Source organism: Salmo salar, chromosome ssa01 (genome assembly GCF_905237065.1).
Source record: "Salmo salar chromosome ssa01, Ssal_v3.1, whole genome shotgun sequence".
Lineage (NCBI taxonomy): Eukaryota > Metazoa > Chordata > Actinopteri > Salmoniformes > Salmonidae > Salmo > Salmo salar.
In genome coordinates this window covers 31,800,259-31,816,063 of record NC_059442.1, presented here as the reverse complement: position 1 = coordinate 31,816,063, position 15,805 = coordinate 31,800,259, and the positions used below count along the sequence as shown (strand labels likewise).

The 15,805-nt window shown below is 40.9% G+C and overlaps 1 protein-coding gene across 1 annotated transcript; it reads right to left on the bottom strand.

Annotated features, from left to right (window-relative positions):
• Nucleotides 1-783: 783 nt before the first annotated feature.
• Nucleotides 784-5,655, bottom strand: gnpi (Glucosamine-6-phosphate isomerase). The gene is made up of 7 exons (NM_001140531.1): nucleotides 5,620-5,655; nucleotides 5,164-5,311; nucleotides 4,940-5,041; nucleotides 4,058-4,240; nucleotides 2,224-2,408; nucleotides 1,814-1,988; nucleotides 784-1,681 (listed from the first exon to the last, which is right to left on the bottom strand). The coding sequence occupies exons 2-7, from the start codon at nucleotides 5,285-5,287 to the stop codon at nucleotides 1,623-1,625; spliced, it is 828 nt and encodes a 275-aa protein (NP_001134003.1). The 5' UTR covers nucleotides 5,288-5,311; nucleotides 5,620-5,655; the 3' UTR covers nucleotides 784-1,622.
• Between the last annotated feature and the right edge of the window lie 10,150 nt (nucleotides 5,656-15,805).

The following is a 15,805-nucleotide window of genomic DNA, read 5'->3' as shown; positions in this document are numbered from 1 at the left end:
TCTAAACAATATCTACTCCATGCTTTCAAACTGAAGGAAAAGCTATAGAAAATGTCTAATGAACCAAGCCGAACAGTGCTGAACTGGTTTCGCATCCACTAAAGTTTCTGGAGCCATGCTGGGAATGACAATGTTAAAAATATCTGAGCCAGCACAGTACAGATGAGCACGAACATGCGAAATTTTTTATACTATTCCTCTCATCAATTGGTACTGGCCCCTCTGATTTTGTATCTTAGTAGAGAGTGACACCTAGTGCACAACTGTGTGACTAGAAATTCATATTTCACTCCCAAGTGTTGCCTTCATTCCCCTGTGTATCATGAATTTCAGATAAATGAATGTAAAACTCAATATTTGCACTAGATAATATACTGTCCTTTATCCATAAAAGGGTGGGAATAACCCCCTAAATCTGACTCCTGAGTATACAACTCTGAATAAGTAATACTAAATAAATGACATTTCTTTACAAGAAGCATCTCTATAGAACTAAACCATTTATGAGGGGACATTTGACAGGTCGTTGCTAAAGATACGGGCATTGTCTACGATGGCGTCCTTCGCCAAGGTCTTCACTCTTGTCCTGGAGACTAGACTGGAGCCTGGCTCATTGAAGGCAATGTGGCCGTCTGGTCCGATACCTTGAGAGATAATTACTCAGAAAAACTATATTTTGGTATTTGTTTCATTAGTCCATTGCTGATATAGTTCCAAAATGTTTTGCATATCAGCTTTCAAGATACATAACTTTCAAAATACAAATACAGCCAGTATGAAGCATTTTTATGAGTTACAGTACAGTATGTGCACATTTAATTTCTAAAAAAGACTCAGTAATCTTGTAAGTAGTTGGGACACATTGAAATGAAATGTTCTACAAAACCACAACAACAAGAAAAGGTAAATTAATGACTGATTAGAGATGTTTGAAAAGTTAACATTATGCCTTGACATCAAATGATTGCCAATACAATCTTGTGAGAGCATACAATATGGCCAAGAATGACATTTCAGATACAAAAGACAGTATATTGAGTGTAAATCACTACGGTGGCAACTTGGAAAGTATAACTGACTGTCAGGTAAACAAACCTATGGAGCGTTCAAAGCTACAAATGACATGGAATGGAGTGTAAAGGAACTATAGTGTTGTATGTTTCCCTGTTAAACAGGTCTCAACAACCCAAACTGGATTTATTTCATCTGAGCTGGTCTAAGCATTTTGCTTTCGTCCATCCTGTCTCTAGATTGTGCAGATGGAAGAAAGAAGTAGTCGAGAAGGCAAATAAATCTGTTTGAGACTAATACTGCAAAGATTCTGACCTCATAATATATTGGTAACAGTTGTATATGAGAATTCATGGCATCTTTAACATATCAGCTGAGGGGGCATTTACAGTTAGCCTTCATAGTATCCTAATGCAATGTAACAAATGGAGCAAATCTCATGCACTGTAATGCTTGGTTAGTTGTTATGGCAGCCTTAAACCACAGCCCCTCAACTGAAGTGCTGACAAACAATCTCTCTGGCACATTGTCATGCTGGTTGTAGCCTACCAACAACTGGGTCCATCCACCATTTTGAAGTCTGGAATTCTCTGACTTGGTTTTATTCTCCATTATTGGTCCTTTATGCTGAGTACTGGGTCCACCAGTCGGTTGTGAACATGCATCAAACCTGGAAGGAAATTAACAATTAATGGAAAACATGTTAGGTGGGTAATAATTACCAACTGGCCAGTATCAAAGTGCACTAACTTTGTTGTAACCAATTTCCTTTATAGTAAACCCTGTCCTATTCCATGCTTACCTTTGAAGTACTTGACTGTTTTGACTCTGAGCTCCAGTGTGGCGTCCTCGTCACACACAAAGATGGTGCGTGGGTGCTGCTGGAAGGCTGAGACGGTCCACATGTGGTTGACCCCCTCCTCTATGGCTTTGTACAGGGCAAAGGCTTTGTGGGCTCCAGTGATAAGAATCATAACCTATAACAAACAAACACAATCAATATAAAATCATTAGAATTGAAACATCTATTGACACAAGAGTCATGTAATGAACACATTCAAAATTGCAACACAAGTTAGCTTTTGTAAAGAAAATTAGTACATCTACATTAGGTTAAAAAGTTTATTTTGTCTACATAGTGTAAAAATATCTGTGCCATGAAAATATACGAAATAGACAAATAGATGAATATACTGTTAAGACCTAGTTTACCTCTCGGGCATCCATGACTGTCCCCACACCCACAGTCAAGGCCATGGTGGGGACCTTTGACAGGTCGTTGCCAAAGAAACGGGCGTTGGCTACGATGGTGTCCTTTGCTAAAGTCTTCACTCTTGTCCTGGAGACTAGACTGGAGCCTGGCTCATTGAAGGCAATGTGGCCGTCTGGTCCGATACCTTGAGAGAGAATTAATAACTAAAATTATCTTTTGGTATTTGTTTCATTAGTCCATTATTGACATAGTTCCAAAATGTTTTGTATGTCCACAATCAAGTTAAGATATAAAACTTTCAAAATACAGCCGGTATGCTATTTTGCATCATATAATGCTATGTTTTGCGTCACATATGATGTAAAATGCATCATACCGGCTGTATTTCTCTATTTTGAAAGTTAGATACACAGAGGTATGTGGATATCCTTTAGTCGATTTGGCTATTTCAGCCACACACGTTGGTGACAGGTGTTTAAAATTGAGCACACAACCATGACATCGCCATTGTCAAACATTGGCAGTAGAATGGCCTTACTGAAGAGCTGTGACTTTCAACGTGGTACTGTCATAGGATGCCACCTTTCCAACAAGTCAGTTCATCAAATTTCTGCCCTGCTAGAGCTGCCCCGGTTAACTGTAAGTGCTGTTATTGTGACTTGGAAACGTCTAGGAGTAACAACGGCTCAGCCGCAAAGTGGCTCACAGAACGGGACTACCGAGTCTGAAGCACGTAAAAATCATCTGTCCTCGGTTGCAACACTCACTACCGAGTCCCAAACTGCCTCTGGAAGCAGCATCAGCACAATAACTGTTCGTCGGGAGGTTCATGAAATGGGTTTCCATGGCCGAGCAGCCACACACAAGCCTAAGATCACCATACACAATGCCCAGCGTCGACTGGAGTGGTGTCAAGCTCGCCGCCATTGGACTCTGGAGCAGCGGAAACACGGATGCCAGGAGAACGCTACCTGCCCCAATGCATAGTGCCAACTGTAAAGTTTGGCGGAGGACTAATAGTCTGGGGCTGTCTTTCATGGTTCGGGCTAGGCCCCCTAGTTCCAATGAAGGGAAATCTTAACGCTACAGCATACGTTGACATTCTAGACGATTCAGAGCTTGGGGAAGGCCCTTCCCTGTTTTAGCATGACAATGCCCTCGTGCACAAAGCGAGGTCCATACAGAAATGGTATGTTGAGATGGGGGTGTGGAAGAATTTGACTGGGCTGCACAGAGCCTTGACCTCAACCCCATTGAACACCTTTGGGATGAATTGGAACGCCAACTGCGAGCCTGGCCTAATCGCCCAACATCACTAATGCTCGTGGCTGAATGGAAGCAAGTCCCCACAGAAATGTTCCAACATCTAGTGGAACGCCTTCCCAGAAGAGTGAATGCTGTTATAGCAGCAAAAGGGGGGGGGACCAACTCCATATTAATGCCCATGATTTTGGAATGAGATGTTTAACAAGCAGGTGTCCACATACTTTTGGTCATGTAGTGCATCTTGAAAACTTGATTGCAAAACATTTTGGGACTATATTAACAATGGACTTATTAAACAAATACCAAAATATAATTTTTGGGTGGAATTGTCCTTTAAGACATTGGCTCCTTTAATGAACATAGACCATTGACAAATTGATTAATGACCAGAGGACAGTCGCATTAACATAAAGGTAGCCCTGAGACTTTGGACCCAAATTCAATCAATTGAAGATAAAATAGAAACACACTGCGGGTCATCTCTGAATGTTTATTCTGTATTCAGGGTGTTAAAACACATTAAAACCTATTTAAGCCACAGGCATGCATGCAAGTATAAAAACTGACCTCCCACAAACAAGTCGATTCCCCCAGCCTCTGTGATCTTCTTCTCAAAGGCTTCACACTCTGCTTCCAGGTCAGTGATATTGCCGTCCAGGATACTGGCATTAGCTGGATCGATGTCAATGTGCTTGAAGAAGTTGTTCCACATGTAGGAGTGGTAGCTCTCTGGGTGGGCCCGGGGCAGGCCTATAAGTAATATAATAATTGTTTTTCTTACTATAGTTATATTACAAATTTTATAACAGTGTTCTTTTGTGCTTTTCTTACTTATATATATTTTAAAAAACAGTTGCACTGTTTGAGAGGAGAGCTTGAAGTAAGCATTTCATTGTACTGTGTGCATATAGGCTACCAAAATAAGCTTTGATTTGGTAGGAAAGACAGGTTAGAGCAATACAATTTCTCATCATTGCTGATAGAAAGGGAGTATAAAGGCATATACAATAAGATGGAGATGAATCGGTAGCCAAGGTTGCTTCTACTTAATTGCCTGCACTTTACCAATTTGCTAAAACAGGAGAAAGTTCAGACTTTTGATGTGACACTTCATGTGACATTCTTGCATTTAAAGACTAAAGCAAAAACAAATGCCAGCTTCGATCACGCTGCTAATAAAATCCAGCCAAGTCAGCTTAAATCCCAGTAGCGGCCAGCGTCACCTCCCACTTCCTCTGGTTATAAATGAGCTGAGTGGGCAGATTATTTCTTTCTGCAAGGCTACACCACTCTGATTCTACTTCACTACTTCTATTACTCCCCAAAAAACATACAGGGTTAGTTTAATATTTGACCCTTTGCTGTTACAAAGGGTTTGGCTTGGGCTAAAAAAAATCTTAGCCCATCTGTGGTTGGGAGTGTAATTTGTACCTGTAGGCTCAAACTCACCCACATACTCATCCATGTTGAAGGTCTTCACATATTTGAAAGAGAGGTCCCCATTCTTGTAAAACTCTATCAACTTTTTGTAACAGCCAAAAGGAGTGCTTCCTAAAAGAGAGGGACATGGATGATACTTACATACTTACATGACATGCAAACTAACATTTAGTCCCTGGCAAGTTACAGTAATTACCAGATACACTTTTATCTGTAAATCAACCAAAGTTTACCTGTGGGTAATCCTAAAGTGAAGTATCTGTCAGCACTGGGCTTGAACTGGATGATTCTGTTGCGGATGTATTTGGCTGCCCATTCACTGGCCAGGTCATAGTCCTCCAGGATCACCAGTCTCATTTTGGAGGTGTTGAATCCAGAGATCTAACAGGGAATCAACAAGGACCAATAAGGCAAGCTAATTTGCTTATTCATATAGCTAACTACCTATCCAAATCATACATAGAATGTCGTCCTCAGTACTGATAGATAGCTAACGTTAAGCATCTGCCCTAACAAGCTAATTAGCTAGCTAGTTTGGCTTGTATTAGCTAACTTAGCTAGCGACCAAAACAGTAACTTGCAGTCGCTATAATCAGCAACATGTGCTGGCATTCATTTTTTTTTTAAATAAACCAGAAAAGCACACTTTTTGTGAAGAACTTGTAAAATAATTAAGCAAATAGGCTCACCCTCTTGGTCTCGTTGTGAATCTGGGCTATTTCAAGTTTACCGTTTTTTCTTTCTTTCTGACGACACAATGTAAACACACTGCACTGATCACGTTATTCACCTCCGGTTGTTCATACGACCAGTACGTGCTCACTCATTGGCTACTTAGTGAAGGGGGGACTTCTGGAGGAAAAGAAAGCGGAAGCGGACGCTGATATGGATTGTGAATGTAATGGCGGTAAAATTAAGGAGATATTGAATATTGTCCAAAAGAATGGAGAACGGAGCGAAGTAATGTACAGTTCTGAGAATGTCCCTTCGTATCTTGTAGGAGTACAGTTTGTTAAGGAGGAGCAGCTGATCGGATTACCAATATTGAAAAATCTATTTCAAATTTCCAAACAGATTTCCAAAGTGCTGGGTAAAGTGAAGGCTGTGAGGATCACGATAGGCGTGCTTGCTTTGAGTTTTTGTACTTCTCTGATCATAAGGAACGTGTGTTGCGTCTCACCCGCTTTGAGCAGTTTGACGTGTCGTTTATGTCTCTTCGGAACAGGGAACCCATGAAGGTGTTAGTATCTGGCCTCTTGTGGGAAGTCGATGTTGAAGAGATGAAAAATATTCCTGGAGTGATCGTGCGGTGAATGATGAAAAAGTGAAGTCTCTTTTCTTTTTTTATATGAAGTCTCTCCCTACTCAAGTTCAGTTTGTGTTATATAAACTACAGAGTCAGAGCATTTATCCCAAGACCAATGCAGTGTGATCAATGTAAAGCTTTTGGACATGTTTCAAGTGTTTGCAGAAGGGAGAAGCCGAGATGTCCAAGTTGTGGAAAAGATCATGTCATGTGTTTTAAAAGTGATGGAAATGTGACATGTTAAATGTGACGGGACCCATGAAGCCACATCTTTGGAATGCCCAACAAGTGTGAAAGATAATGAGGTGACCAAAATCAGGGCTGTCTAGAGCACTTCATATGCAGTGGCTGTTAAAAGGGCTGAAGGTTCAAGTTGTGCAACTGAAGAGTTCATGGTGGTGGATAGGCCTTTTACTGCAGGCTGCAGGGGTTGCCTTTCACCAGCAGGACCCAGATATTTTAAAGGTCAAAAAGGTGGACTTTGTGGCCTTTTATAGCTATGGTGATCAATGGCACTGCCAAGGTGGAGAGAAGGTCCAGGAAGATAGATATTGTTGTGGATGCAGATGAGCGGTTCCTGGGACTGACAAATTACTTGGCAAAGGACTTGCATGGAGTATTGTCACAAGCCATACCACCCTCTCGGGCCTTAGAGCCTGAGAAGGGAGATATGGAGATTTGAAGGAAGAAGTGTTTTGGTTTTGTAAATGTACTCTTTATTTATTTTTATTTTTGGGGGGGTGGATTAAGTTACGTATTGATTTTATTTTTACCTTTCAACCTGTCCAGTTGGTGGCGGCAATACACCTTTTGGGGGTTGTAGTCCACCATAAAACCCACAGAAGAAGGAGGGACTTATGAATTGGAAAAACAATTGGCGATGAACAAGAAGTTATCAATGAGAATACTGCTAAATGGTTTAAAAACTTTTAAACCAGTTAAATGTAACTAAATGTAATCTAAAATATAATCTACGTAATCCCCAAAAGTAATTATTTATCATGAGGGCCATAAACAATTAGTAATGCTGCATATTCCAAGAAAGGTTAAAATATTACTTTTCTAGTAGTCACTTTTGAGGGCACAAGCTCGATTACAGTAACTTACAAATATGATAAAAATATGAAAATATTAAATATTTTCTGATGTATTTTCTATTCAACAAAACTGTATGATAAGGCTTGAAATGACGTATATGCTTTTAAATATAGTATAATGAAATTATAAAAAGACTAACTAAGATTTCATCTTCCTTATTACTGTAAATACATATTTGTATGTTTAGTGTTAGAAAAAATATGCACATTTTCTCTAAATGTCTCTTTATCAAAATGTCTGCCCCCATTTTAGCTGAGGAACGTTCAATGTTCTCTTATATCGAGGCTGAGTTGAGTTTTGATAACTGGTCAAGGGATTTGTTAGTCAGTCAATCAAATGTATTTATAAAGCCCTTTTTACATACAGAAACCCAGCCTAAAACCCCAAACAGGAAGCAATGCAGATGTAGAAGCGCGTAACAACATTGAGTCAAAGAAAGTAGTACAGTATAAAGAACTGCTTCACCAGTAGAAATCCCCGATCAGACTTGTAGACGATGTCATGGCGATGTGGCTATCAAAGCGCATACGTACAAACCCTTCATCGTGTCTAACGGTCGTCTCACACCGAACTGCACATGTGCAGGCCGTTAAATCAAAGGCACTCCTTTGATATATACAGTACCAATCAAAAGTTTGGACACACCTACTCATTCAAGGGTTTTTCTTTATTCAAGGCAAAGGGTGGCTACTTGAAAGAATCTAAAATACCAAAATATATTTTGATTTGTTTAACACTTGTCTGGTTACTACATGATTCCAAATGTGTTATTTCATAGTTTATGTCTTCACTATTATTTCAAAATAAAGATAAATCCTGTAATGAGTAGATGTCCAAACTTTTGACTGGTACTGTGTGTGTGTATATACATATTTAGTATTTTCCTTTATAATTTTCCCCTAACCCTACCACCCCTCTCCTAACTGGAGTAAACTAATGGACAACAACACTTCTACTTCCAGCTTAGACATACTATATACATTTATGGACACAATGTATTTTACAATAGTTATCTTTTTAAATCAGACTTTATTAGTATAATTAGTCATTTACACGAGAAACTCTACAGAGCACCAATGGCTACAATGAATGGCTAGATTACTTCTGGACACGTAGAGGGGCCTCCTCCTCACCACTCCATTCATACAGTCCCATGTTTACCACATTCTTGCCGGGATAAACCTTTTATATCTCCCTTGCAGATACCGGCCAGTGTAGAAGCGGAGTAGACGTGGGCAGATGTGTGTGGACGTCTATTTGAATAAATCCATTGAATATTCACCATCACAAAGAAATCCATTATTAATACATTTTAAGCAGGTCCTAAGAAACATTTTAAGACTAATAAAATGTATTTTCAACTGAATAGAATGGTATATTTTGTTACTGGTCTGTGCAGCCTTTATGGTTGCGCCAAGCACATGAAATCAAAAGATATTTTGTTCATTAAACAGACAAGACACACTTCGGCTACCCTGATTTTTCCCACACAACTTGTGTCATGGTAATGTATGGAACCGCTGTCATATAAAAAAAAAAAATGTTATATTTTGAAACAGAACCCAAGGCAAGCTCATGCTTTTTTGATTCACATTTAATCTGTCATTTAATCTAAAAAAAAAGAATAGGCCTACACTTATTGCATGCTAAATGTTTCTGATCAGTGATAAATGACCAAACGAATAGATGAGCTATACCACCTCTACTTATTTTCCCAGCCAGAGAATTAAACAAATATGCAGACGGAGATTCAGTGAAACAAAATCACATTGATTGATTAAGACAAGTCAAAGGCTTTTGTTCGGGAGTAGGCCTCGGCTACTAAGCGACTACGAATGAAGAGCAAAATAATCCACCTGTTAAGCTACTTGACATTGGCAAAATGTTGTGATCAGTGCTAATAAATGATCCAACTAGACAAGATGATCATGAGCAGCACTCACCTCAACTTTCCACAGCCTAATTGTAACCTAATCAATATCCAAATGGATAAAAATACATATCTGACATTGATTGATTTATCAAGACCCCACGCTTGTCTCAAAGCAGCACGAAATGGTGCTGACCACACGCAGGTAGGCTATTGCTTCAGTCATGGGTATTATAACAACTGGATGACTTTGCAAGCAACAATTTGATGCTATCAATTGCATTAGCCTTCTTTATTCCAATATTGTTGTCATTCAGTGATATTTATTCCCACAGTATTTCTTTATGGATCCATCTAGTTGTGGTTAAGAAAACAGTGCATGTGGTGGGCTATGCGAAGAGATGGGTAAAGTGACATGCCTTGCGAAGTTTAGAACTGCCAGGATGATAGTAGTAATGGGCGCTGCCTAGCAACCATCAAGAGTTTAAGAGCTTAGTGCTTGTCAATGCCACCTCAGCATTCCATACTACATTCCATACTAAGCTGTTGGCAGAACTTTATGGCAATCATGACTAGGTCAGTTGGCGGAAATAAAAGTAGAGGCTTTTTCACCAGCAATACCTTCATATATAAAGAAAAAAGGTTGTTGGGATGCTTAAGTTGGTGGGAAAACATCTTGGTTTGAGAGGTGTATGAGTAAATAGGAAAAAAGCTACACATGTAGGTTCTGCCTTACATGTTCCTGAGATTCTTACCTTTCAGGATTGGGGTCATAACAGCGAATAACTCCAACCGTTCAAAAGTTAGGACAAAGATTGTAGGAAGAAGATAGAAACAGCTGCTTGTCTCACCCGCTAATAGTGCTAATAGCAGATAATGTTTTTTTCCTCTCCAATCTTAGCGAGATTGACAGCGCCGCTGTGACCCAATGAGATCTTAGTCGTGCAATTTTAACATCGAACTAAGATGTTTTGTGCAGTATTTCTCACTGAAAAAAATTGCATGAAAATGAGTTGTCTCTCATTGAATGACAACTTTATTAAAGAATCCCTACTGTTGACCAATCCCCGAAGAAGGGGTGTAGACTGCGGCTCCGAACTATGGTTTTCCTCTAGAAAAACAGTGTTGCGCCCGAACAGCCAGAAAAACCCTCACTGAAGTCCAAAACGAACAAAAACGTCACAAAATGTCAGAATATATGGTTGAACTCTTCTGAACTGTTTCGGCTGGGAAGCATGCCTTAAGGGTGGCCAACCATTTTTCAGGGGGGCCGTTGCTACCCCTCTGACAATGACCCTAATGGTAATGAGAAAGTAAAATCCAAGTGGGTATCCATTCAATTTCACTTGCTCTTTGTTTTCAGACCACATGAAGTCAATGTTTTAATCCTGCTAAAGAGATTCTGAAATAAGGGATGCTCCAGATCTATGCCGTTCTGAACATCTTTTAGATGGCCAGTGTAGTATCCTCCAAACATAACGATGGTCATTGTGGCCAAACAGTTCTATTTTTGTTTCATCAGACCAGAGGACATTTCTCCAAAAAGTACAATATTTGTCCCCATGTGCAGTTGCAAACCGTAGTCTGGCTTTTTTATGGCGATTCTGGAGCAGTGGCTTCTTCCTTGCTGAGCGACCTTTCAGGTTATGTCGAGATAGGACTCGTTTTACTGTGGATATAGATACTTTTGTAACTGTTTCCTCCAGCATCATCACAAGGTCCTTTGCTGTTGTTCTGGGAATGATTTGTACTACCCAGACTATTTGCATTGTCGTCCCCCCCCCCATCCCCTCTTTTACGCTGCTGCTACTCTCTGTTTATTATCTATGCATAGTCACTCTACTTACATGTACACATTACCTCAATTACCTCGACTAACCGGTTCCCCCGTACATTGACTCTGTACCAGTACCCCCAGTATATAGCCTCGCTATTGTTAGTTTACTGCTGCTCTTTAATTCTTTTTTTAGGTATTTTTCTTAAAACTGCATTGTTGGTTAAGGGTTTGTCAGTAAGCATTTCACTGAAAGGTCTACACACCTGGTGTATTCATCGCATGTGACATAACATTTGATTTGATTATAGGATTCTATGGTTATAACAAGCAGTAGCAATCTGCAGAAGGTTATGTACAGTCCATTAAAACTACATGAATCTTTTTCTCTGATCTGTCGTTGCTGGCTAGATGTCAATAGTGATGGTTATCATGTTCCTGGTGGTGTGGTCACCATACTCCATAGTGTGTCTATGGGCATCATTTGAGGACCCCAAAAAGATTCCTGCCCCCATGGCTATCATCGCTCCTCTCTTTGCCAAGTCCTCCACTTTCTACAATCCCTGGATCTACGTCATTGCCAACAACAAGTACGCTTTCGCCTCTTTCTCTTGTTTATTCCTCTTAGGTGTAAGTGACCATAATACCTACAGTGCCTTCGGAAAGTATTCAGACCCCTTCCCTTTTTCACACTTGGTTACATTACAGCCTTATTCTAAAATTGATTAAATTAATAAAAAATCCTCAATCTACGCACAATACCCAATAATGACAAAGTGATAACAGGTTTTTAGAAATTGTTGCAAATTTATAAAACTGCAAAAACAGAAATACCTTATTTACATAAGTATTCTGACCCTTTGCTATGAGACTTGAAATTGAGCTCAGGTGCATCCTGTTTCCATTGATCATCCTTGAGATGTTTCTACAACTTGATTGGAGTCCACCTGTGGCAAATTCAATTGACTGGACATGATTTGGAAGGGCACACACCTGTTTATATAAGGTCCCACAGTAAAAAACTATTCATGAGGTCGAAGAAAATGTCCGTAGAGCTCTGAGATAGGATTGTGTCAAGGCACAGATCTGGGGAAGTGTACCAAAAAATGTCTGCAGCATTGAAGGTCCGCAAGAACACAGTGGCCTCCATCATTCTTAAATGGAAGAAGTTTGGAACCACCAAGACTCTTCCTAGAGCTGGACGCCCAGCCAAACTGAGCAATCGGGGGGAGAAGGGCCTTGGTCAGGGAGGTTACCAAAAATTCGATGGTCACTCTGACAGAGCTCTAGAGTTCCTCTGTGGAGATGGGAGAACCTTCCAGAAGGACAACCATCTCTGCAGCACTTCACCAATCAGGCCTTTATGGTAGAGTGGCCAGACAGAAGCCACTCCTCAGTAAAAGGCACATGACAGCCAGCTTGGAGTTTGCCAAAATTCACATAAAGACTTTCAGACCATGAGAAACAAGATTCTCTGGTCTGATGAAACCAAGATTTAACTATTTTTGTTCTGAATGCCAAGCGTCACGTCTGGAGGAAACCTGGCACCATCCCTACGGTGAAGCATGGTGGTGGCAGCATCATGCGGTGGGGATGTTTTTCAGCGGCAATGACTGGGAGACTAGTCAGGATCGAGGGAAAACATGAACGGAGCAAAGTACAGAGAGATCCTTGATGAAAACCTCCTCCTGAGCGCTTAGGACCTCAGACTGGGGTGACGGTTTACCTTCCAACAGGTCAACGACCCTAAGCACACAGCCAAAACAACGCTTGAGTGGCTTCGGGACAAGTCTCTGAATATCCTTGAGTGGCCCAGCCAGAGCCCGGACTTGAACCCGATCAAACATCTCTTGAGAGACCTGAAAATAGCAGCAACACTCCCCATCCAACCTGACAGAGCTTGAGAGGATCTGCAGAGAAGAATGGGAGAAACTCCCCAAATACAGGCGTGCCAAGCTTGTATCGTCATACTCAGCAAGACTCAAGGCTGTAATCGCTGTCAAAGGTACTTCAAAAAACTACTGAGTAAAGGGTCTGAATAATTATATTAATGTGATATTTCAGTTTTCATTTTATTTTTACAAAAACCTGTTTTTTCTTTGTCATTATAGGGTATTGTGCGTAGATTGATGAGGGGGGAAAAAACGATTTAATTCATTTTAGAATAAGGTTGTAACATAACAAAATGGGATAAAAGTCAAGGGGTCTGTATACTTTCCGAAGGCACTGTATATGTAATTACAGTATATGTACACACTGTATGGTATTAATTGATTGTACTGATGTTAGAGGATGGGATAGGTGTAAGCAACTTTAAAAGGATGGGACGTTAAATGGGTGTCCTGACTCTGAGGTCATTAAAGATCCCATGGCACTTATCGTAAGAGTAGGGGTGTTAACCCCGGTGTCCTGGCTAAATTCCCAAGCTGTCCCTCATACCATTACGGTCACCTAATCATCCCCAGCTTACAATTGGCTCATTCATCCCCCTCCTCTCCCCTGTAACTATTCCCCAGGTCGTTGCTGTAAATGAGAACGTGTTCTCAGTCAACTTACCTGGTAAAATAACGGTAAAATAAAAATACATTTAAAAAAAGTCCTACCCTACCAAGCTTTGTAGACCCTACCAGTGGTCATGAGAGAACAGTTAAAAAATCTATTTAAGACTACTGAGTTACAGCCCAAGTCACCCATTATTTATTGGGACATCAAAATGTATACGAAAGTGGTTTTATTTAATTCGAGACACATTAGACGTCAACCTTACAGCTTTCCCCTGCATTGCTGTGTATCAAAAAAGAGCTTCTGTCCAATGCCAGTGTTTCTGGACCATGGTTACATTTTTAAGATTCACTATATATACACGAAAGTATGTGGACACCCCTTCAAATGAGTGGATTCGGCTATTTCAGCCACACCCATTGCCACACCACCATGCAATCTCCATAGACAAAATTTGGCAATAGAGCCTTACTGAAGAGCTCAGTGACTTTGAACGTGGCTCCATCACAGGATGCCACCATTCCAACAAGTCAGTTTGTCAAATTTCTGCCCTGCTAGAGCTGCCCTGGTCAACAGTAAGTGCTGTTATTATGAAGTGGAAACATCTAGATGCAACAATGGCTCAGCCGCGAAGTGGTAGACTACACAAGCTTACCTAACGGGACTGCCGAGTGCTGAAGCACGTAGCATGTGAAAGTAATCTGTCCTCGGTTGCAACACTCACTGCCAAGTTCCAAACTGCCTCTGGAAGCAACGTCAGCACTATAACCTTTTCGTCGGGAGCTTCATGAAATGGGATTCCATGGCCGAGCAGCGGCTGGAGTGGTGTAAGCGTGTTCTCTGGAGTGATGAATCACTCTTCACCATCTGGCAGTCCGACAAACTACCTACCCTCCAGGACACCTACAGCACCCGATGCCACTGGAAAGCCAAAAAGATCATCAAGGACAACAACCACCCGAGCCACTGCCCCGCTATCATCTAGAAGGTAAGGTCAGTACAGGTGCATCAAAGCTGGGACTGAGAGACTGAAAAACAGCTTCTATCTCAAGGCCATCAGACTGTTAAATAGCCATCACTAGGCGGCTTCCTTCCGGCTAGGTAACCCTGCACCTTAGAGGCTGCTGCACTATATACATAGACTTGAAATCACTGGCCACTTTAATAATGGAACACTAGTCACTTTAATAATGTTTACATATTTTGCTTTACTCATCTCATATGTATATACTGTATTCTCTTCTACTGTATTTTAGTCTATGCCACTCCGACATTGCTCATCCTAATATTTATATATTCCTTGATTCCATTGTTTTACATTTAGGTTTGTGTGTATTGTTGTGAATTGTTAGATATTACTGCACTGTTGGAGCTAGAAACACAAGCATTTTGCTACACCCACAATAACATCTGCTAAACATGTGTATGTGACCAATAACATTTGATTTGATTTAACAGACGAATCTGGGTTTAGCGGATGCCAAGAGAACGCTACCTAACCCGAATGCATAGTGCCAACTGTAAAGTTTGGTGGAGGAGGAATAATGGTCTGGGGCTGTTTTTCATGGTTTGGGCTAGGCCCCTTAGTTCCAGTGAATGGAAATCTTAACGCTACAGCACACAATGACATTCTAGACGATTCTGTGCTTCCAACTTTGTGGCAACAGTTTGGGAAAGGCCTTTTCCTGTTTCAGCATGACAATGCCCCAGTGCATAGTGAGATCCATACAGAAATGGTATGTCGAGATCAGTGTGGAAGAACGTGACTTGCCTGCACAGAGCCCTGACCTCAACCCCATTGAACACATTTGGGATGAATTGGAACGGCGACTGCGAGCCAGGCGTAATCGCCCAACATCAGTGACCGACCACACTAATGCTCTTGTGGCTGAATGGAAGCAAGTCCGTGCAGCAATGTTCCAACATCTAGTGGAAAGCCTTCCCAGAAGAGTGGAGGCTGTTTTAGCAGCAAAGCGGGGACCAACTCCATATTAATGGCTATGATTTTGGAATGAGATGTTCAATGAGCAGGTGTTCACATACTTTTGGTCATGTAGTGTTGGTGCTTCTATATTAACTGGGATTTATTTTGATATGTTGGGGTTAACCATGTAAATTCTTCTTTCAAGACATTATACCCATAGTCTTCCCGATGTGTTTCACTTAAATGTAATATTAGCATAAACGAACAAAGTATGTTTCTGTGTACGACATTATGCTTTCAACATTTTCACGCTTGGATTGCGTCCTACCTGACAGGTCGCTCCTACCAGGTGGCGTGGCGAGAATCTGTCTCCGCACCATGCGCTCTCACCACTGGTGTCC